Raw genomic sequence first — 22,023 nt, 5'->3', positions numbered from 1 at the left:
CGCCCAGTATTGGTGTAGAGTTGGCCCAGTCATGATTGACACTGCTGCTGGGCATCTCCTGGCTGCAATCTCTCCTACAAGTCATTTCTTCTTTTGCCACTGAGATCCTACTGTGCGCTAATGCGCACCACTTAAAGCTATAGTGGGTAATCCTGTTTAGAAAAACTTTTTTTATACTGGGAAAAATTGTCCCTCCATCCTGAAAGTAGTCAGCACATTATGTATTCAGAAAAAGGAAGTAAAAAAATGATCTCTGTGGGAGCTGCAGACCTACACAAACTCTGACCAATCCTGTCATTCTGTCCGGATGGAAAGAACCAATCAGATGCCTTCATGTCTCGTCCTGCTCTCACCCCCATCTGTCCCTCATGCTCCGGGGGTATCACCTTATCTATTGTTTGTCCCAGATGCCAATCATTCTGACGCGCTCACGTAACGCCGTTGTTCCTCGTTGGTCTCCGCTTGCTGGCTGCGCATGCACACTTCTAGTGTTTACGTATCCGGTTAGCTTAGCGGTTAGCTTAGCGGTTAGCTTTGGTGTTAGCCGTTCATTGTAGGTCCACAGCTCTCACCGTAGACTTTGAACATGGCCGAGAGTCGGAAGAAGCAAACCGTGTTCATGTTTATGAGAAGAAGAAGAAGGCCTCAGTACAAATACACCCAGGGTGGATTTGGGAGATTCTTTCACGCAATCCCCTTAAGTAAGGAGCGGAAAAGTAGGTAAGACAGTTTTACACATGCGCAGTTATTCAAAAAGGGACTTGGGAAAACTTCAGGAAAAATTGGCGACTCTACATTTAATGTGTTGTCTTTTTCTGTTCTTCTGTTGTGCTACTAACTGCCACCTGGTGAGGAGGATGAATGCTTATTTTAGCAGGTTCCCATTCATCCATATCATGGCAACTACATCTGAGTCAACCAGACAAATTGCCACAATGAGGGTACCGAAGAAAAGAAAAGTTAGCAGTGAGTACCGAGTTTTCAACAAGGAATAGACTACTTCTTTCAGCAAAGTCCAATCAAAGGCTACATGTCTTGTTTATAAAGAAACCGTCGTGGTTTGCTAAGAATAAGAATATCACTTTTCCAATAAATATACCAACTATGGTAGAAACTGGTCAACCCAATAATAGACAGGAACTGCTCAGAGGTTGGCGGCAATTTACGGGATCAGCAAAACACTTTTCTCTGACAAGCTACCATCCAAGAGTCAAGCGCCAAGGTGAGTTATTTGCTGCCACTCAAATGAGCAAATACCACATTTTTTTCTCCAAAAGGGAGTTTATGAAAGAGTATATAACAGCTATTTTTTTTTTCAAATTTGAAAAAAATAGCTTTTTACACAGGACGTGCTATGTGAGTCTGTATTGTAGCTCAACCATTGTAAAACTTAAAGTTAGACAAAATTAAATTTGTAACAGTTGGGGGTCTTAAACATATCAGTTTATTATGTTTCTTGAAGAAACGGATGCAGATCACCAGGACTTGGTTAACAACTCTCATGTCTGCTGGTTAAGTTTGGGGAAACGAGTTTATGAGTTTAAGAGGAGATTATCACGTTGCATAATCTTATGCCAGTGGAATAAGATTATTGCACTTAAAATAGGAACAACTCATCTCCATCGTGTTATTTCAAGTGCAGTATGTCTAATTATCTTATTTTAGGGGTTAAAACACTCATTCCATTAGCAGAAAATCTTCTTTACCTGCTCAAATCAAGGACAAACACACTTATTTCAAGAAATAATTACTTTTCGTTGCCTTTTTGCAGTGCAGATTTGCCCAACCTCGTGACAGACCAACACAAAGCAGCGCATAATCGTGAAGTGAAAGGAAAGGAATACCAAGTTTTTAAATTGCTTTACAAATAAAATATCTGAAAGGTGTATTGTACAATCGTATTCAGTCCCCTTTACCCCGATACCTCTAAAGAAATCCCAATGCATCCAACTCCCATCAGAAATAATCTATTTAGTATCTAGTTATTTATTTTTTTAAATTTTAAATGTTTGTTAAAGAGCATCGGTGAACAAACAGCATCATGAAGAGAGCAAAGAGGAACTGAAGTCAAATTGTACATTTTTGTCCACAAACTTGATCAATAAAGGCAATTCTGATTCTGAACGAACTGGGTAGTTCAAAACATGTTCATGCATTAAAATATCCCGGTCAAAGCCCAGATCTAAATCCTACCAAGGATCTAGACTTAAAAATCAAAGTTGACGGATACTCTTCTTCCAATCTCACTAAATTAATTAAAAAAATATGTTGCAAAGAGGAACAGGCGACAATTTCGGTTTCTAGATGCTTGTGTAAAGCTGGTTCGTGTGAAGTGTGAATACTTTTGCAAAGCACTGCTACACATCCAGGAGGTCTGGACAAGTACTTTTATTATTATCTTCATGGTGTTACGCCTCTAAAATGAAATTAAGAACAACCGAAAAAAGACTCCCGTTAACAGTAAGGGAGATATTGGCCAGCAGAGCATATCTATTAAAAATGTGCCGCATGTTTGGAAAAGGGAAACTATTGGAGCCAAATGGAGACAGAGGGTCATTTGGAGCGAGAATTGTTGAAACTTCACTACTGAGTCAGTGAATGAAAAGCTATGAATCATGATAGGAAATGCAAATGATTATTTATGATGACATCAAACGCCGCCATAGGAGCAATTGGTGGTAAATGTTAAAAAAAAAAAAAAAATGAAAAGAGCTGGCAAGTGCCGTCTATGAGCGGCCAGCTGGTGCTGACCAGATGTTGTTCGGTTCAAGAGGTCTTTTCTTTCGGCATCCATTATTCCATTTTACGAGGGCATTTTATAGCAGGCACATCAGGATAAATAGGCAGCGTTGCACTGCAGCAGGAGAGCGCATATTTAATGACCACAAACTTTGTTGCTTCTGTAGTTTCTCCTTCTGGATGACTTCTGTTTATCCGGCAGTCGAGGAACCGAACCCTGTGAAGACCAGCCCGAAGACGGAGCTCTTCTTGTAGTTGGATAATTAATGCAAAGACGTCCGCTGAAACCGTTTCGAGCTGCCTCTGTCGGAGTTGTGGGCCAATCTCCGGCATCAAAGCAAAGCCGAACCTATTTGATGTCGACACCATTTGGAATTTAAAATCTGATGTGCAGTTAAGGCGAGCCCACATTCAGAAATATCTCTGGGCTTTTTATCCCCCCCCCCCCCCCCCCCCCCCCCCCCCCCCCCCGTTATCGTCCAAATCCAATAATACGGATGGAAGTTTTGGGAGAGTGGAAACGCCTTTACTCTTAAATTAAAAATAAAAGAGGTTTCATGGCGCGCGCTCAAAGTGTGGTCATGACTATTTTATAGGATCTACGAGGGACAGCGAGCGATAATTTCCTGTTTTTTTCTTGATGCAGTCTGACTTTAAGATGCCCTTGCTTTGTTCTGCAGATTATCCAGTCTCAGACATTTTACATAGCAATTTTAAACCGTTCGGCAGCACATTACTGTCATTTGCCCAAGCCAACTATATCAACACTCACATCAGCATCTCGCACAGACTTCTCACTTGTCCCTCCCCGCCAACTCCCATAAATAAGGTCCTCTTCCTATAATGAAGCTTAAGGTGACGTATAGATGAGGGATGCCTACACAGGCTCTGGAGAGAGCGGGCCGAGCCAGAACAGGACGACTGACCAGACTCCGAACAAACACAAGCTGTGCAGCATGAAGAAATACATCCTCGGCTAGTGTTTCCGCAGCGGAAGATGCTAAAGCATTACAGATGGCGGCCTGTCAGCCTCCGTGCCGCAGGTGAAACAGACCAACAAAGCGGAAGCAGGGATCCAAGGGCCACATCAGGAGGCACTTCAGACAAGGTTGATGATACCAATGAGAGGCAATAAGCTGGGTAAATATTTTTGTCTCACCACGACAGACAACCAATTATCAGACTCCGCAAGCTGCCGCGGACACGGCGGCCAGATCGATAAAGCCGAGCTTTAAGCTTCACGTGGGAGCAGTAACAAGCTTCTTAATGAGGTCAAACTTAGTTGAGCATACAGTATACAGCCATATTTATTGGCAACCCTGGTGAAGAAAGCCTGAAAATAACACCATTCTGTCTCACAGAAATATAATTTCACACTGACATGGACAGAGGCAGGCTTTAATCTGAGCGCATTGATTCGCCGGGGAGAGGAATCTTTCACCGTTCCTCTTTGCTTCTCTTCTGGATAAACACGCAAACTCCTGGGTCCTCTCCTGTGCTCCTCTCCTCGGCTCACACCCAGGTTTTACGGAGGGATTTCGCAGCGAGAGCTGAGACGGCCATACCTGACGGTGGTTGTTGTGTGTGCTCAACCGTCTCTGTGTTGATTGGGGGCTTATGATGAGAATCATTATCTTGTTAAAGGGTCCGATGGCGACCTGTTTCGGCTTACTGGGAGAGTCCGCCGGATCATTTTAAACGTTCTGGTATTTTGGAGAGTTAATGATGCCGTGCACACTAACAAGGATCCCTGGGTTTTCGAAAGAGAAGCAAGCTCACAGCATTTCACATCCTTCAGCATAGTTAGCATTGGGCACGGTGCGCTTTTCACAACCATCCTTTGTTTCACGGCAAACCCACATGCGGCGTTTGTTGCAAAAAAAAGCAGGACCTTAGACTCAAATGGCATGGTTTCCTGATAAGGTCCCAGGATAGTTCTGCAAACTCCACATTTTGTATATTCGTAATGGAGACAAAAGGCTTTATTCTAGCATCACTAACAAATGACCAGCTAGCCTGTAGCCCATGTCTAATGCTTGTTATGGTTACTTGGTGACCCAGGGATGCAACTACTTGCTGCAGGTCTCCAAAAAGGAAGATTTTTACCTCCCCATAAACTGATGTTGCACTGTTTCCAATCTTGCTATGAAAAACATTTGTTAAGTGGGCAGAAATGTAAGAGAGTCATAGATTACTAGTTTACTAGTCATAGATTAGTCTGAATGCCTCCAATCAATTTAAAGGCTTTGATCAACTTAGAAAATTGAAGTTAAATAAAAAAAATGCCTTTATTACATTTATTTTAACTGTTTTCTCAGGGGTAACAATTATCCAAAAAGTGATTTTTTTTCAAAGTATTTATTTTTCTTATTGCGTTTTTGTTATTAAAATTTGCTCAAATTATAGGCAGGATTTTACAGGTTTTTTTAAATGATTTATAAGCTTTTGGCCCATATTTACCAGGTGTGCAATATATAGATGTAAAAACCGCTTACAGTATTTTTTTGTTTGTTTCTTTGTGTTAACGTATCTAAAAATGCATATGCGTGCTCGGCGGTCAAGAGGGAGAGCCAGATTCTTTGCTGCAGCAGATGAGACATCTGTGTCGAAGATGCGTGAAAGAAGGGAGAGGGAGTTATAAAGGTCTTAGTTGTCCTAGAAATGCTCAGTGATGGTTTAAAAATAGTTGGAATCCACAGTTCCGAAAGGTTTGCCAGATTTCAAAGTTGGGGCTGAACCAGCAACATTCTCCACCTCTTTTTCCTCTGAAATGGCAACCATGTTGCGTATAATATCACACGTTGCACAGTTTCAGTAACCTCCGGGTTTGAATGTGAATGTCATTGAGAATGTGGGCTTTCAATTACGTGTCAGTTATGTAACGGTCAGAAGCTGGGATGAGTTTTACCGATCTTAAGCTGTCTACATCAGGCTGTCCTTGGTTTTCATTATTGAAAATTTCTCATTGGACTGACCATCACACAGCAAGATAGGCAAAGATCGAGTAACTCAGAACAAAATGTCCCTCCTTTAAATCTGTTCAGAGCTGGAGCCACTTTGCAAAGTTTGGAGCACAACCAAAGAACACACTGTCTGCTTGGTGAAAAAAATATTCACCGCAAACTGGAAGGCTATAGTCCATCAACACCATTACCCTTAAAAGTTTGCACTTGAGCCCCTTTACAAAGAGAAGGCCTTATGTTAGAAAGTCATTTCCTGCAAATAAAAAGCAAAAAATTAAATGTTCAGATAAGAAAATTACAATCTGAGGAAGTGGGAGCATCATCCTTGCACTTTAGTTTTGTTTTAAAACAGAAGACACCCGTTCAGTGTTTGAGTTTTTAGAAAGAACGAGTTCTGACCTAATTCCCGAAGGACAACACATGGACTAGGCTTAAAAAAAAAAATCTCTATGTCGCAACCAAACCCACAAAGTTAATCAACGTCATTGGGTTTAGCAGAAGAAGAGACGTCAAACATCCAACCACGTCCAGAAGGTTGCAGATTCCTATCCAAAGGGTTCAGCCTTCTGAGTGGTACACACATGGTAGCTGCACCTTCAGTGTTGAGGTTGACCCTAAACTGATGTTAGATGACCGGCAGAAGGAGGAAATTAGAGATGTACCAACAAGGGTTTTAGTTGTTGCCACCAATTTCCATTTTTCTTTGAGACTATGCTTTAACTACCATGCATACAAACTAGGGCTTTATTATAGGAATCCATTTTAGGAAAGGATGGAATTGTGATATGATTGTTGAATATTGTGGTGGTGATACTGATTACGATTATCCGCATTTGTCTCAATTTTCCCCTCATTATTTCTTTAAGTCTTTTGATGAGCTGTGGCATCTAAGATCTCTGCCAGGGGTGGGCATAGAAGACAGTTAAACTCCCTCCGACTGGCTAAATGTATTTTTGTAAAGCAGTGCTTGAATGCAAGGCGCAAAATTTATTTGTGTAAACTTTATTGTCCTTTAGAACCCAAGGCAAGATGTCATTCAACCAAAAGGGAGAAGCTTGCTGAAGCTTTAACAAAGCTGCTTCTGACTGGGACATTTCATAGTTGACGTAGTTCTAGAGCAGCAGAGCTTCTGGGAAATCCTCATACAGTAGGTCCGTGCCAATAAGGCAGGATGCATCATAACAGTAACCATTTCCACTTTTCTGCTCAAGTGATTATGTCAAGAACACATACTGCAAGAACTACCAAACTGGAGCTCCAGGAACACACTGGTGTCATCTTTTTTTTTTTCCTGCAGCACTGGACTCTAAGAGTACGTTCGGTATAAGGCTTCAAGGCGCAAATCATCACAACACAGGATCTTATATTCCTAATTTAAGATCCATTAAAGTGCATCGGAGAACATACTGCGCACTGTTATATTTACGGACACGAGGTTGGTATGTTCAGCTCATGTAATGAACTGTGTGAATATTAATATTACTTACTAAGAACCCCAGCATAATATTAGGGCCATTTTTATCAGGACTTTCCTGGGAGTGTCATCACAGAGCCCCCACAGCAGTGGGAGTGAGACCCAAAGCACTTCCTCTTGTCTAAAGCATTTCACGGCATGGCAGGTCTGCTGATTATATGAAGTTATGTTGCAATTAGGAATCAGCTTCTAGTTGCACAGAAACTGGTGTTTGCAGCCTAGCTTAAGGTCCAAAGCTTTAACTACCTAAGCACCAATCAAACATCATCACTAAAGTCATTCGCATGGTTTCTCACAAGCAAACCATGACAAAATGATTCAATGTGATACATTATAATTCACAACAACAAATCAAAATTCTGATTTTTTTTCCCCCCATCATGTGGACAGTCAGAGCAAACTGAGGCAAGCGTGTCGGTTGGTCGACACTACAGAAAATCCTTTTATGCTCCAGTATATCTGCCCTATGAAAAAAGAAAACTCCAAGTAAACTAATATCATAGAAGGCACCGATATCCATTTCCTGGAGGGGTTTATAAACCTCAGATCAGAGCTGTTTGTGTTCATCTGCAGCTGGTATATAACTCGCTTGTTGTCTATTTTTCTATCAGGCTGTTTCTTAACGCCTACGAACGGTGACCCTTACAGCCTTCATCCCTGTATAGATGTGGCCCACACAGAAAAGAGTCGGAGGCCCAAAACCGCATGGAAAAGTTGGAAGATCTCACCCTCTCCCTTTACCTAATCCAATTAGAGAAAAATTATAATCTGACGGTGAGGGTTTTTTTTTTTTTTTTTTTTTTTTGAATTACAGACTCAGACGGCTGCAGCGAAACTATAGCAGCAGATCAGCAGCACCTGGGAATGACTCATTTACCAGAAGCAGAAGTGCTGAGTGCCTCTCCGAGCCGGATTCACCCACATACAGACGCAATTACGGATCATTACTGTCAGAGAATAAAATCTATCTGACTTCTTAGAATGAGGACTGAAATGAGGGATTTACATATTAAAGCCTGATCACATACGGAGCGTAATAAAACATCTGCTTGAGCCGGCTTTGGTCTGAAACACATTTGTCTGCCTTCTCCCGCAACCGGATGCTTTTTCTGCCGCCGCGCATCTGTGCTCCTGTGCTCCAGTTTGCTCGCCTCACCTCTGTCGGTGTCGTATAGATAGACGAACTTCTCCCACTTGTAATGGTCCAACAGGCTGAGAATGGCTCCCCTTAAACTGGGCCTCATCTGGATGACGAACTGCACGTCGGCGTCGATGGGGAAGCTGGGCGTGATGAAGGAAGTGTGCAGGGCGCCGCAGAAGGAGGTCAGCGTGTTCATGGACTTGCGGTCGTAGAAGCCGAAGATGGCGTAAACTCCCCGGGAGAACTGCGAGCAGACTGATGGTGACACAGAGGGAAGAAAAGGGGCATGTTCAGAATACAGAATTAAAAGACTGCTTTAAGTAAAAGTTTTGCAAATCCTTTCATGTAAAAGTTGCAGGAACCTGCGTGGGCATGTTACAAAAACAATTTAATGTAAGGTCGTGACGAGTGTTAAATCGTGTGAGTAAAGTAGCGGCTATCTGAATAAATGTTTGCCGTGTGGGGTGTCCGCCCCCTGCGGCCACGCTCCGCTGCCCGCTGCCCGCTGCCCTTCACTTCTCCTTCCTGCGAATGCAACGGCTTGGTTAATCAGCTGGCAATAATAAGGAAGTCCGTGCACTGGTCACATCTTTTAATGGACAAATTCCCTGAAACATGAGCATGCAAATATTCAAGCGCCGGGCTGCTCGGCAGTATAAAAGATTTACACCGATCCCTATCTGAGGCCATCTGCGGAGTCTATGGAAGCAATAAAGACATTAGATGCTTGGTGCTAAGAGGCGCTAGTTGCTTTGCTTTATCTGCATGTGATAAATAGGTTTAAAGTCGGTAAATACAGCAGAGGATAGGAGCTGACCTCCGCCCTAATGTATAAGAAGTGAAGCAAATGTGGTGAATACAAGAAAGCCGCTGTTATATTCAGAGCCTGCGTGCCACATGAATCCTAACAGAACCCTCTGAAGCCTGTCGGTAACATTTAAACTGCTAAACGAGGTTATTAACTCTAAACTGCTCATTTGGAGGAGTATTGTCCACATTTATTGTCCAGGCAGGGCTAAACGTTTGTTGAGGTGCTTGAGTTCATTCAGCCTCTGCATGCGCTTCCAACTTGGCCTGCGCTAACATCCCGTTTATTAAAGACATCGTTCATGTTTACAGCGACACTAACGGTGTTTTCATAAGCCTTTAATGTGCACTTAACAGTTCCTTATTACAGAAAGGGGGGGATGTAGATGTTCGGAAAATCTTCCTTAACGTGATTTTGAAGCGAGAGATGTATTTGCATCATGGTCTCCCAGAGGAAATGCTTAGCAGAACCACCGTCTGCAGATGTTACAGCTGCAGGTCTTATGGGGAACGTCTCTACCAGCTTTGGGTATCTGGAAGTGGAAATCTCGGCCCGTCGTTCTTTGCAAAATAACTCCAAGGCTCAGTCAGATTGGATTGAGAGCATGTGGGATCATAATTTTTTTAGGTCATGCCAAAGATTCTCAATCAGATTTAAATCTGAACTTTGACTGGACCAATTTCACACGGCAATCTGCTTTGAACAAAACCGATTCCTTGGGACTTTTGGGTGAATGCTTTGGGCCGTCGTGCTGCTGGAAGATGAGCTATCACCCTGACCACCTTGTCTGTCTCTGCTGAAGAACAACATCCTACTAGCTGCACGTGGCGTCTTGCGTGTAGCCAAGTAAGCTCAATTTCGCTCTCATCTGACCAGAGAGTCTTCGTCCGCAGCGCCGCAGCTCTTCCAGAGTTACCATGGTCCTCTTGGCTGCTTCTCTGATTAATGCTTTTCTTGCCTGGTCCGTCAGTTTAGGAGGACAGCCCATGTGTCGGTTTGCTGTTGTGCCATTCTCTTTCAGACGATGGATGTTCAAAGACTGGGGCGTTAGCCTTACCCTTAAAGTTCTCCACAACTTAGTCCCTGAACTCTCCGCTGCGTTCCTTGTTCTTCACGATGCTGCTGGTTCTCTAAAGTGGTCTTAAAAAAAAAAAAAAACTCTGAGGCCTTCACACAATAGCTGGGTTTAAGTTAGGTTAGATCACATTCCAGTGGCCTCCACATGCGGAACATCCGGGAAAGGACTCACTGCAAAAACAGAACTAATAATAAGTAAAATGTTCTTAAAGTTAGTGCATTTGTCCTTGATTTGAGCAGGTAAATAAGATTATCTGCCAAGGGAATGAGTATTTTGACCCCTAAAATAAGATAATTAGATATCCTGCACTTCAAATAAGATGATTGACATGAATTGTTCCTATTTTAAGTGCAAAAATGTAATTCCATTGGCAAATCATCTTATTTACCTGCTCAAATACACTAATTTTAAGAACACTTTACTTATTTTTAGTTCTGTTTTTTGCAGTGCTTGAACCGGGGACCTCTGAATGTGGGTCAAACACTATACCCCTGCGCCACCGCTGCCCCTAACTTTCACGTTTTCAAAATAAAATGCTTTGCGTAATGGGGTCTAAAAGCTGCCTACATCCTTCCTTTCCTATGTACCCATCGTTGTTCTGCATAAAGGCGCTCGTCAGAGCCGTTGATGCCTGTCCTAAAATCCATGGACTTAGTTCAGTAAAATCTCACTTTCATCATCAGATATGTCAACACCGGTGTTTAGTTTTTGGATTTAGTTAGCGTCACAGCTGCTTCTTTATCGAACGTTGTTTACTAAGACCTAGATGGTCATCGTGGTTGACTCTGTTGCCAAGCAACAAGAAGGTCCCAGGTTTAAATGCTGGCCAGGGGACTTCCTGCATGGAGGCTGGATATTCTCCTAATGCACCCATGGGTTCTCTCTGGGTACCTCTAGTAACATCTCTGGTAGGTTAATGTGTGTGAGTGATTATTTCTGTGTGTCTCTGTCCTGGGATGGGCTGGAGATCTGTCCAGGGTAAACCTCGCCTCTCCCCTCAGTGACCCCAGCAGCAGCCAGTATACGCAACATACTTCTCCTGTTATAAATTCAAAAGTTTCCTCTTTACTTCAGCTCCTCAGAACAAAGCAGACAATCATAAAATGAAAAGCTCAATCCTTTGAAATGTTTCTTTTGACCCGTTTAGCCTTGGAAGCCCTTTCTCCTGAAGGACTAATAAAACGATACATTTTAGCTCCTAAAACATCAGCCTCCATGAGTAAATTCCCCTAATCCCAGTCTTAAATAAAGACACACATCGTTTACTTTATCACGGAGGGGATGCTATGGTATTTTTCTGCTCTGTGCGTTTCGGTTCCGAATATTAACACTGGATATTTCTATGCATGACTAATATCCAGATGGAAAATGCTACCTCTTCTCACTTTTTTTCCAGCTTCCGTCTTATTCATCGCTGTGCAAACACCCACATCTGCCTGTCATTGTTGGGTTTTTTTTGAAGGGGGGGTTGTTGTTTTTTTTTTTCTCCCTCATGCTCTCTCCTCTCTCCCTCACCTTCTGTTCGGTTTCAGCTCTCGCCACCTTGATAGGCGTAACGGGCAGATACAGCAGCCTTAGCAGCGCCGCCGTTTTAAACTCAGCTTTGAACTCTGCTGCAAACAGCGTGGATGTCGAGGCTTTTCACAGAAACTGCTAATGTAGGGATGCGGCGACATGCACGGGGAAAGCTGAACTCTGAAAGTTGCATTTTTGAAAAGGAGCAGCGCTGAGCCGCCGTTGTAAACCCGCAAGCCAGACGCGAGGAAGCTGGATAAAGGAAAGCTCCCAGAAAGATGATTCCTGGGACGGAATCGCCGGTAGATGCCTCAAGATTTGGGAGATTAAACGCTGCCTTGAACACAACAGCAGTTTTGGCGATAACCTGTCTCTGTGGGTATTGATGCTCGGAGGGAAGTTATTTTTCCACCACATTAGGAGGGATAAGAGAGTGGCTTGACTTTGGTTTGTTATGTCTGCAATACAGAACAGTGACAAACGTTTTTTTTTTTTATTTGCCCCCATGCCCTTTACAGAATTTCTTTTTTTCTCTGCTGTCCTGCTTAAAACGTTTGAGAATAACCAGAGTAAAAAGTACAAAAAGTAGTTTATTTTGACAGTTTAAAAGTTTGATAACCAGTTCTCATCACTTTTTTTTACAATATTAATCAATTACGGGGGAAAAGGATATCCAAAACAACACAACTTTGTGGGAAAAAGTGACTGCACCCTAAATAGATTAGGTTAAGGGTTAAGTTGTACAGGTCCAAAAAAAAAAAAGCAAAACACCACCAAACTATAACACCGACACCAATGTGTTTAATGAGAATTATGGCCTTTTTAAGACAATGTTGACCTAGTTTTACATTAGATGTAATTGGTTGCGCAACTTCCAAAATGTTCCACTATTTTTGTCAAATGGGAAATTTTACATTGGCTTTGTAGTCCTTTTCAGACCAACAGATGCCAAACAATGTATTTCTTTAGATGATATTCATCATATCATAAACATGCTACATTCATAGATGTTGCCAGTCTTTTGGAAATCTCACAGCTAATATTCTCTTGGGAATACAGGACTGCTGTTCACAATTAGAAATGGTAGTTACGCTAACCACAAGCAACAACTGGTAAAAAACATCTTCAATTATCACATCCCTTCTCACTTTGTCTCTGTTTTTAAATTATTATATAACCGTGTTTCATAGCGAGTGGTTTCATGGTGTGTCATTGCCTCTGTTCCCAATAAAAATTAATATGTAGGTAAAAACCTTTATGAAAACCAAATATTGAATGTCGACCTCACAACATACTACACGTTTAGCAAGAGCTTTAAAAAAAATGTGTTGGCTATAACAAATTGATTATCATGAAAGTAAGGCTGAAAATAACTTTGCATATACATAGATGGATAGATGGATATATATATATTTTTTTTTTGCCAAATCAATTGTTTTTGTAATGGTTTGGAGCTGACATTTAAACTGGAAAGCTATTCTGAGATGCTGGTTGATGTGTTCATTGTTTAACCACTGGCAAGTAAACAGTTTGAAGCTGAGAACAAATTTACGATCTTGTGGATTTCACAAGTATCCAGCCGCTTCATAAGAAACCCTTACATATAGCTGAGTATACATTGTTTACTCCCCTTTTTTATCTGTACTTTGGGTGTTTTAATTTGTGCAGCACATAACACACAAAGTAGGACCACAGAAAAAAGGTGCTCAAAAACAATGGCGAGGAAAACAAGACATCCAGGCTGTTTCAGTGATGAAACTGCTCGACAATGCGTCTCACAGTGCCTAAAACATTTACATTTCATTTTAGGATGTCTCTCTGGCGCAGTTTGAGTGCGAAATCAGGTTTATTCCTTTATTTATTTATTTTTGTACCTACAGTGGTCAAAATGTGAGTCAGTCAAACTGAAGGCAAATGGCACACAGTAAAAATTCTATCTATTAGTAATAACATTTAAGCGTTTTGTACTTCTCAAAAACACATTATGCACTGCGGCGATGTTCAATATGTTTCAGATGACCAGCCACTTTGAAACAACAGGTGATATACAAAGTGAAGGCAGAGTAGGTGTTCCTCCTCCGGCGGTGCTGGTGGCTGGAGTTCCCTCTCTGTAAAACTACATGTTTTCCCCCAATGTGTGACTCGATATATATATATATATATATATTATATATATATATATATATATATATATATATATATATATATATATATATATATATATATATATATATATCCATCCATCCATTTTCCAAACCGCTTAATCCCTCTATATATATATATATATATATATATATATATATATATATATATATATATATATATATATATATATATATATATATATATATATATATATATATTCATATTGCATATAGAGAGAGCAGCAAATGTCGCTGGATTGACTCTAATCTAAGGACCACATTCTAAAACAAGATGACAGAGGGAAATCTACAGCTGCTGATGGAGTGTCGTAGACATGCCCTGCAGCCACTTTGGGTGTTAAGAAGAAGAATAGGCTTGAATATTTCACTGCAAACCTGCCACCTACACACTCTTTACATAAACTGCAAGAGCATCATCGGAGGAGCGATTCAAGAGGACACGGAGGGGTGGGAGGGTGGGGGGGGGGACACTTAAGCCTGCAAAGAAAACGCTGAAAGTGAATATTCTTATTTTAATACAAGAGAGAGAGTAGAATTTAATGCAGTTTCTAAATGTTATGCATTGCTAATGCTTCATTCAAATGAGGAGTTTAAATGAATTTCATCTTTCAAAGCCTTGCAACCTTTTAATAAAAAAAAAGGTTTCAAATCTCCACACAGCTTCTTGGAAAACACTATTTTCCGTTTCACAATTTACCAGCACTTACTATTATGATCGCCGATACTCAAAAACTGTTGGGAACCACCCAACTGAATCAAATGCCGATAATCAGGCTGACAGTGGGAGGGGAAAAAAACAAAAAAACAACCTGCATAATCTTTAAAACTAACTTCTCCAAATTCAGCTCCTTTTTAGGAGCTCCCTAAATTATTCACTTTGCGGATATCATCTTCGTGTTTTGTCCCTTTGATATCACTCTGCGCGGCTCACGGCTTGTTGTCCTTGAATAATCCGTGGCGGCGCGGAGGGAGAAAAAACACGGAGATCTCAGCGATGGAGGACGTTGTGTAAGACCACAAATGAACTGCTGCAACATCACTGTAGCGTGTAAGCAGCGATCACCGTGGCCCCGCTGCAGCGCTGACACGCCGGCACATTCAGACGCACGGGAGGGAAGACTAACTGCACGTCTCCAGAGGTTCGCCCCCCAAAGCCCTTCAAGACCATTCTGCCATTTCGCAGCCTTATCTTCGCTCCGGGGTTTTAGCGACTCGGTTCGAGGAAAAACTAGAAACGAGATTGTGATTTGAGATAAACAGGCCGCGCGCTTGTTCGGGGGGAGAAAAGTCGGGATTTAACTGATCGCTACATCCTCACTCGGCTGTTATTCAAATGCTGAAGATAAGGACATTTACTTCCCTGCTGCTCGGAGAAACGTTATGTATTTATGCCGCACCATGATGCATGAGTCATGTCTCGCCCTGCAGCGATGGACGTTAGAAGTTCTTATTAAGCTAAGGGTCAAAGACTCTATTCATGTCAGTGAATACACTGCTTGGAGAACGGTGTTGTGTGCATGTATTTACTATTTTGAAATGCCACAACAAATCTAAGGATGACTGCGCTTCCGCTCGGTGCAGGTCAGCGATCCGTCAGCGCGCTGGCAGCTGAAACTGAACCTAAAAATGTTTCAGATCGGTGATGAAAGGAAATATTTGTAGAGAAGTATCTGGTCCTGAGCGAAAGTCTTCACATGTTCAGTTTGCTTGCAGGTCATGGCAACAGCAATGCTCTTCGGCGAGAAGGTTTTCACTGATGGAGGAAGACTCAAAACTTGGCTGTTTACAATATCAGCCGTGAGTTCGTAAGGAAATCAAAAGGAGGCACGGAGATAAAAGGAGCAGTTAAAACGGGACTTTTTTTCTATTTTTTACAATATACTGAGGTGCAAATACAGTTCTTTCAGGCTGAGAGACAGAGCAATAGCAAGACTTTCGTCAGATAATAGAAAGACTCACTGTGGTTGCTCTGTTTTATCTAGTTAAGCTTTCAATCTTTGTCTGTGATGTTATAAAATGCAAAGGAAAGTTTACAATGTCACCTCTGCAACAGTTTTGTCAGGAAGCCTGGAGAAGAACGACTATATTCTAATTCTTTACGATAAATCAGAGTCGAATTCAATTAGCAGGTCAATGCTTTATAAAAAAAATCGGACATCAGAAATCGGCTGCAAACTTTGATCAGTGCATCTGTAACCCAGACGTCCTTCTCCGACTGGCTTCAGTGCAGCGCTGAAAAGTAGTAAACGTTTTCCTGCCTCATTATCAATGCAGTCAGGATGAGGATTGCGCGAGCACGGCTCTCCCTCACGACAAATAGTTTAACGACGCCGTCTCTGATGTTCATGCGTCATTTCTGACTGTCGGCTCACATGAGTTCCCGGCGTCCTGACGGGCCGCAGAGTCGTTTTTATGTTGTTTGGTTACGCTGGAGCGTGCTTGTTTTGCTTCACTTACTGGCACAGAAAATGATGTAAGGCATTGTCAATCGATGTTCGCCCGCGAGACATCGCTTTATCTTCAGAAGCGGCGAAACTGTCATCTAAACTAGAGAACAAGATCGGATTATTAATTTAAACTGTTGCGTCCAGTAACGTCACAGCTTCATAAATTAAGAAAACTGTTAGATTTTAGGGGGGAAAAAATAATGAGGACTCTAGCCTGTCATGCTGACATAAAAAAAAATATTTTCAATACAAACTTTAATATTTATGCCATCCATCCAATCCTGGTTGATTTACATCACAACATGCTTGGCTTAAAGCTACTAGTCATAATCTAGAGTCTAACAAACCTGTGGAAATTAGAACAATCATGCAGGTTTCTTTGCTGCCCGATTATTAAAACAGCACTAGTTCATATATCTAGGCTTCATAGCAGTGATATCCAATTTTTTTAATTATTAATATTAAAAACAACAAAAGAGAATTCAAAATGAGCCAATTTGCGCTTGTTTTACTCTGACCAGTGACTGGCAGGTCAATTTGCTCTTTCCTGCTCATTAAACGGATCCAAACTGAAACCTCTCACTTTTTTTCTGTCTGTAAACGCATCAACCCGCTGCCTGTACTTTGACACGCTCCGTTTTGTTCTAGCAAAAATCAGACGGTGGCTAGGCACGCAATGCCCTGATGCATGAATGGTGATAACGTTTTAAAACTGCTACCTGCTTCAGAAACCGTTTTCCCTTTGTTTGCTTGTTCCTTTGCATTTCCTTTTTTAAATTAAAAGAAAGTTTACGACTTTAGACGAAAGTTTACGACTTAATAACAGGCCTCTTTATTAATGAGCAATAACTATTTCCACTGTCGCTTCATGCTTGCTCAGTATGAGGGATTGCAGCAAAGCCATGTACAATGCAGACGACTCTCCCTGTGGCTCTACGCTTCTCCAGGAGTGAATGCTGCTTGTCGGGACTTTGATGCAATCAACTGGTTCCCTTATATAGGAAATATTTGACCAATCTGTATAATATGATTGATTTGACTTTGTAAAGTCCCTCGAGATGACATGTTTCATGAATTGGCGCTATATAAATAAAATTGAATTGAATGAAGCAATTGTGATTTTTGTGTTTAAAAATGAATTATTCTGTATGTTGTAGCCCCAACCCTCACGGCTAGACAGGTTTAAAAATGACATTGGATGGGATTCTTCTACCCACTGCTTCTGATTTCCATTGTGCAAATAGCACAAAACCTATGAGAACAGATTTTTAATCCCGTAAACACCCAGCTAGCTTACACCTTCAAAGTTGCACAGTCTTTCACGTGCTAATGTGAATGCAAGTTCTGCAAAGACTAAAAACAGTCCTAATTTGGAGACTGCTGATGAGTCAAAGCATGGAGCGCGGTGTTAACAATGTAGAAGAAGAAGAAGAAGAAGAAGAGAGGAAGGTGGATGAGGAGGAGGAGATCTGGCTGCAGGAACTGGTCTGTGCTGCATTAGTGGGACTGTCCGTTGCCTACACACTGAAGTGCTCTAACATTAGCCTCTGTCTGAACGGCAACACACTGGTTGAGTCACAGCAGGGGGAGGATTGATAGCTTAGAACAAACACCCAGAAGAAATGTTGTGAAATTTGGGCCTGTTTTATTCTAAAAGAAACTGCTTTTAGATACTTTTCTAAGTCTGTCGTTGCATTATTGAATGACACAGCTGGTCTACAGCAATATGAATTAGGAATTACTTTTTAAACAGGCATTGTGTCATGTTTTGTGGATTCACAGGACCCACGTGCAGACAGGGTGTAGGCAGGATCATACAGGAAGTTACGAGGAGCGGAGCCAGCAAACGAGTCCAAGGAGAGAGCGAAAAGCGAAAACCTGAAGCTCCGTATAGCGCCGAGCAGCTCGGCAACCTGACAGGTAACAACAGAGAGCTTAAACACGCAATGATGATTGTTGGAGTCTGGAACAAGTGGGTGTGATAAACAGCGGGCACTGCAGGTTTGTGGCGAGCACAACTGGAGGAGCTCAAGGGAAGATGACTAACCGACGCAGAGTCTATACACAGGGAAACACCGGGATCAGGCAAACTAAATAAACATTTGAAACCGGCGTAAATATGAACGCTGTGGTGATTAAAATGTGAAAACCTCGTTAAGCTTTTTCTGGCACTAGTGGCTCATTTTTCAGACAGTACACTGACAGGAAAGGGGGTTTGAGAGGGAGAGAGGCTGGAATCTAACCCGCGTTGTCAGCCACGGGGAGGACCTTGATCTCTGTATATGAGTCGTGCTCACTACCCATACGCCATCGGAGCATGCCCAAAATATAAAAACTTAAAAAATGAACAGATACGGAATAATAACAGCAAACTGGAAAACAGAGTGACAAAATAACCCGAAGCTCTTTAGGATCTCACACACATGTTTGCTGCTATCAAGGTACGCTACACTGCAAAAACAGAACTAAAAATAGGTACAATTTTCTTGAAATTAGTGTATTTGTCCTAGATTTGAGCAGGTAAATAAGACTATTTGCCAATGGAATAAGATTTTTCCACTTAAAATAGGAACAATTCATCTCCATCATCTCATTTCAAGTGCAGGATGTCTAATTATCTTATTTTAGGGGTAAATATACTCATTCCATTGGCAGATAATCTTATTTACTGGCTCAAATCAAGGACACATAGACTAACTTTAAGAACATTTTACTTGTTTTTAGATCCGTTTTTGCAGTGTAAAGTTTTTAAAAAAAGGTAAAGATGTAAAACAAATGTACTTTTTTCTGTCAAACCGTTGGTACAGGATTACAGGCTGCATACTGCCAGTAAGATGGCTAAAAGAAGGTTAATAAAGGTTTCTCTCAGTTACAATAAAGACTCTTCATGCCTTCTGGAAAATGTTCTGGTCAAGAACAAACACGGACAGAGGAAACTAAAAGGAGTCTCTCCCATCACTATTAGAAAGGGGACACGGTTTAAAAAGCAGAGCTGCAGGCTGCATGCCTGTCATGCGGCTGATTCCACGCACTACCTGAGCAGAAGACCTTTCTAATTAATGTGCTAATGGAAACCTTGAAAGAGCAGGACAGCAAAGGAGCATAATATTCTGTTCAATAAGGTTTACAGGAAAACTACGAAATAGGATTAGTGAGTGTCTCATTTAAACCTTTTCTTTATTGTATAGAAAAGTAATAAATACAGTGCACAGGAAAAAGTCTTTACCTTCTTATAAATTTATTGCTTTTGCTATTTTGTTTTAATCTAACCTAGCAGCAACAACTGCCATCAACTTTTTTTGTAATAATTGGCAACCTGTTCACCTGTCTATTATAAATCCTTTGGACCACTGTTGACATTGAAGTTTTTTGGGGGGGCATGAGCAGCCTGTTTTAAGGTCATGCAAAACATCTCAAAGAGATCGGAGTCTGGACTTCATTTTGGTTTCTCCTGCAATATTCAGACGTGGACCTGCCGTTGTGCTTTGCATCGTTTTTTTGCTGCGTAATAAAAGTATGATGGAGATCAAGGTTACGAACTGATGGCCTGACATTGTACTTGAGGATTTTTGTTTTTGGCAAGGAACAAAATTCACAAGGAACAAAATGTGTGTGTGAATGGTTGTCTGTCCTGTGTGTCTCTGTGTTTCCCTGTGATGGACTGCTGACCTGTCCTGGGTGTACCCTGCTTCTCGTCCAATGACTGTTAGAGACAGGCACCAGTGACCCTGCATGGATGAGCAGGGTTAGATAATGGGTGGATTTATGTTTTAGTTGAATGTCAGATATAAAACACAACATAGAAATGGCTTTGTAGCGGATTCGAGAGCGATAGGCATCAACCGCTTTGTTTCGCATCTGTTCTGGATTTGCCTTCTTTTTAAACAGGGTATGATGTGTTGCCCGCTGAGCTCTTTTAGCCTGCTTCATGTCGTCCGACAGGTTCTGATTTCTTGATTCTAACATTCTGGCAATAATCAGGCCTTTGTGCGACTAGTGAAGCTGAACCATAGAAAAAAAAAAAGAGCTTAGTCACAAATAATTCTGAACTTAACAAGGGGAGCCTTTACTTTTTCACATGGCAGTGGCACATAAGCTAGGAGTTTGTCCTCGAACTGGTGGCTTGCTGGTTCAAACCCCCACTCCCACCATCTCAGTCGTTGCCTGCTGTCGGTGGTCAGGTGGCGCCGATGTATGGCAGCCTCGCTCCTGTCTGTCTGTCTGCCCCAGGGCAGCTGTGGCTACCATGTAGCTCACCACCATCAGGGTGTGAATGTGTGCGTGAATGACTGAATGTAGTGTGAAGCGCTTTGGGGTCCTCAGGACTTGATAAGATGCTATATACAAGGCCAGGCCATTTACCATCCACCGCAGGGCCCGGGTAGGTTCGCATGCCTTTTTTTTTCCTCAGCAGGTTAAACCGGTGTTTGAATTTGCTTAGGTTTTCTTTGTCTGATATTAAAAATTGATCATTTTTGCTGCAAAAACAAGACAAACCTGCCTTCCAGCCAGCACTTTTTTACGACACAGTAAGTATCATAGCTAACATTATTATAAGTGTAACGAGCAATATCTTGCGCAGTTTTGTTGATTTTAGGAGATAAAAGAAATCAGATCATGTTATATATTTTTCTAATACATTTCTCTCGCTGAATAATGTGAAACAGTGTTTTTTCTACATTTATTCATCTCATAACAGTCTATAACTATCGCCCAGCACTCTCTGCACTGTATTTTGCAGTCCAAACTCTTAGTCCTAATGGATATGACCTAACTATTGCAACTTTTATGCATGCAATCAGTCCCGGTCCACGGCAAAGCATCACGTCAATACATCCTGCAGCCCCGCTCCAGTCACTATTAGGCGGTCAGGACAATGAAACACACAAAACACAGCAAAGTTCTTTCTTTGCCACAACTGGAAACAGTTTGCAGCAGTTTGTCATTGACCTTACAGTTTTTTTGTTCACTTTTACATGTGCGGTAAAAGCATCACAGCTGAGTCTCCCTGGCCAGTGGCAAAGTTGCAAAGAAAAAAAAAAAAAAAAGGTTTGGTGTGAATTGATTTTTCCATACAAGGGAACTCGCCAGAGTCGAGCACAAACACAAACACACCACTGCTGCCGGACGACGGCCGTCCAACTTATTGATCTTCTCTGCCAGCAACAACAGAGTCATTTGCCATCGGGGATTTGTAGCAGTCATTATGCACTGACCCAGCTGGGGAGGGGAGGAGGGGTCATTGTCCTGCTTTTTTTACTCCAGCCGAAATCCATGAGACAAACACAAAAGACATGTTCTGACCTACAGCTAATTATTCTGACCCTTTCATGATCGTCTCTCTCTCACTCTCGCTCTCGCATCTCACCAGGAAAACTAAGGGACACAAAACACGGAGGATCTTCCTTCAACATCTCAAGTCATCATAATACATGCTAATATTTTCTAAATCGATAAATGACGCAAGTTGTGGGAAACGCACAGCTCTGACTTTCCTTGCGGTTCTTGCCAGAGCAGATATGTGTCAGATGATCCTAATCATAAGATCCACTGGAAACATCAACACCTGCCAAGGAAAGTGGGCCGTCGATCCAGTCCAGCCTGCTGTATGTGTAACCGTGCACTTTTTGGAGTCCGGCTGACCTGGGCTAGTCTGCGTAACGAGCCGCTCAGTGTTCTTTTGCCAGCTAGTG

At 41.8% G+C, this 22,023-nt stretch overlaps 1 protein-coding gene across 7 annotated transcripts in view; it reads right to left on the bottom strand.

The window, feature by feature from the left end:
* The window catches only part of gria3a (glutamate receptor, ionotropic, AMPA 3a), a 141,057-nt gene that overhangs the window by 113,465 nt on the left and 5,569 nt on the right, over nt 1-22,023 (bottom strand). For 2 of the 7 annotated variants that reach the window (XR_004931942.1, XM_036143267.1), the window contains exon 3: nt 8,333-8,572. The exons of the other annotated variants lie outside the window; for them this stretch is intronic. Coding sequence is in view for 1 of the 2 variants with exons in the window: in XM_036143267.1 (XP_035999160.1) it covers nt 8,333-8,572 (240 nt within the window). In the remaining variant the exon portion in view is untranslated. The remainder of the gene's footprint in view (nt 1-8,332; nt 8,573-22,023) is intronic. 7 annotated transcript variants of the gene reach the window in all.

Source organism: Fundulus heteroclitus, chromosome 11 (assembly GCF_011125445.2).
Source record: "Fundulus heteroclitus isolate FHET01 chromosome 11, MU-UCD_Fhet_4.1, whole genome shotgun sequence".
Lineage (NCBI taxonomy): Eukaryota > Metazoa > Chordata > Actinopteri > Cyprinodontiformes > Fundulidae > Fundulus > Fundulus heteroclitus.
The sequence above is the reverse complement of the archived record's forward strand: the minus strand, read 5'-3'. Positions and strand labels throughout refer to the sequence as shown.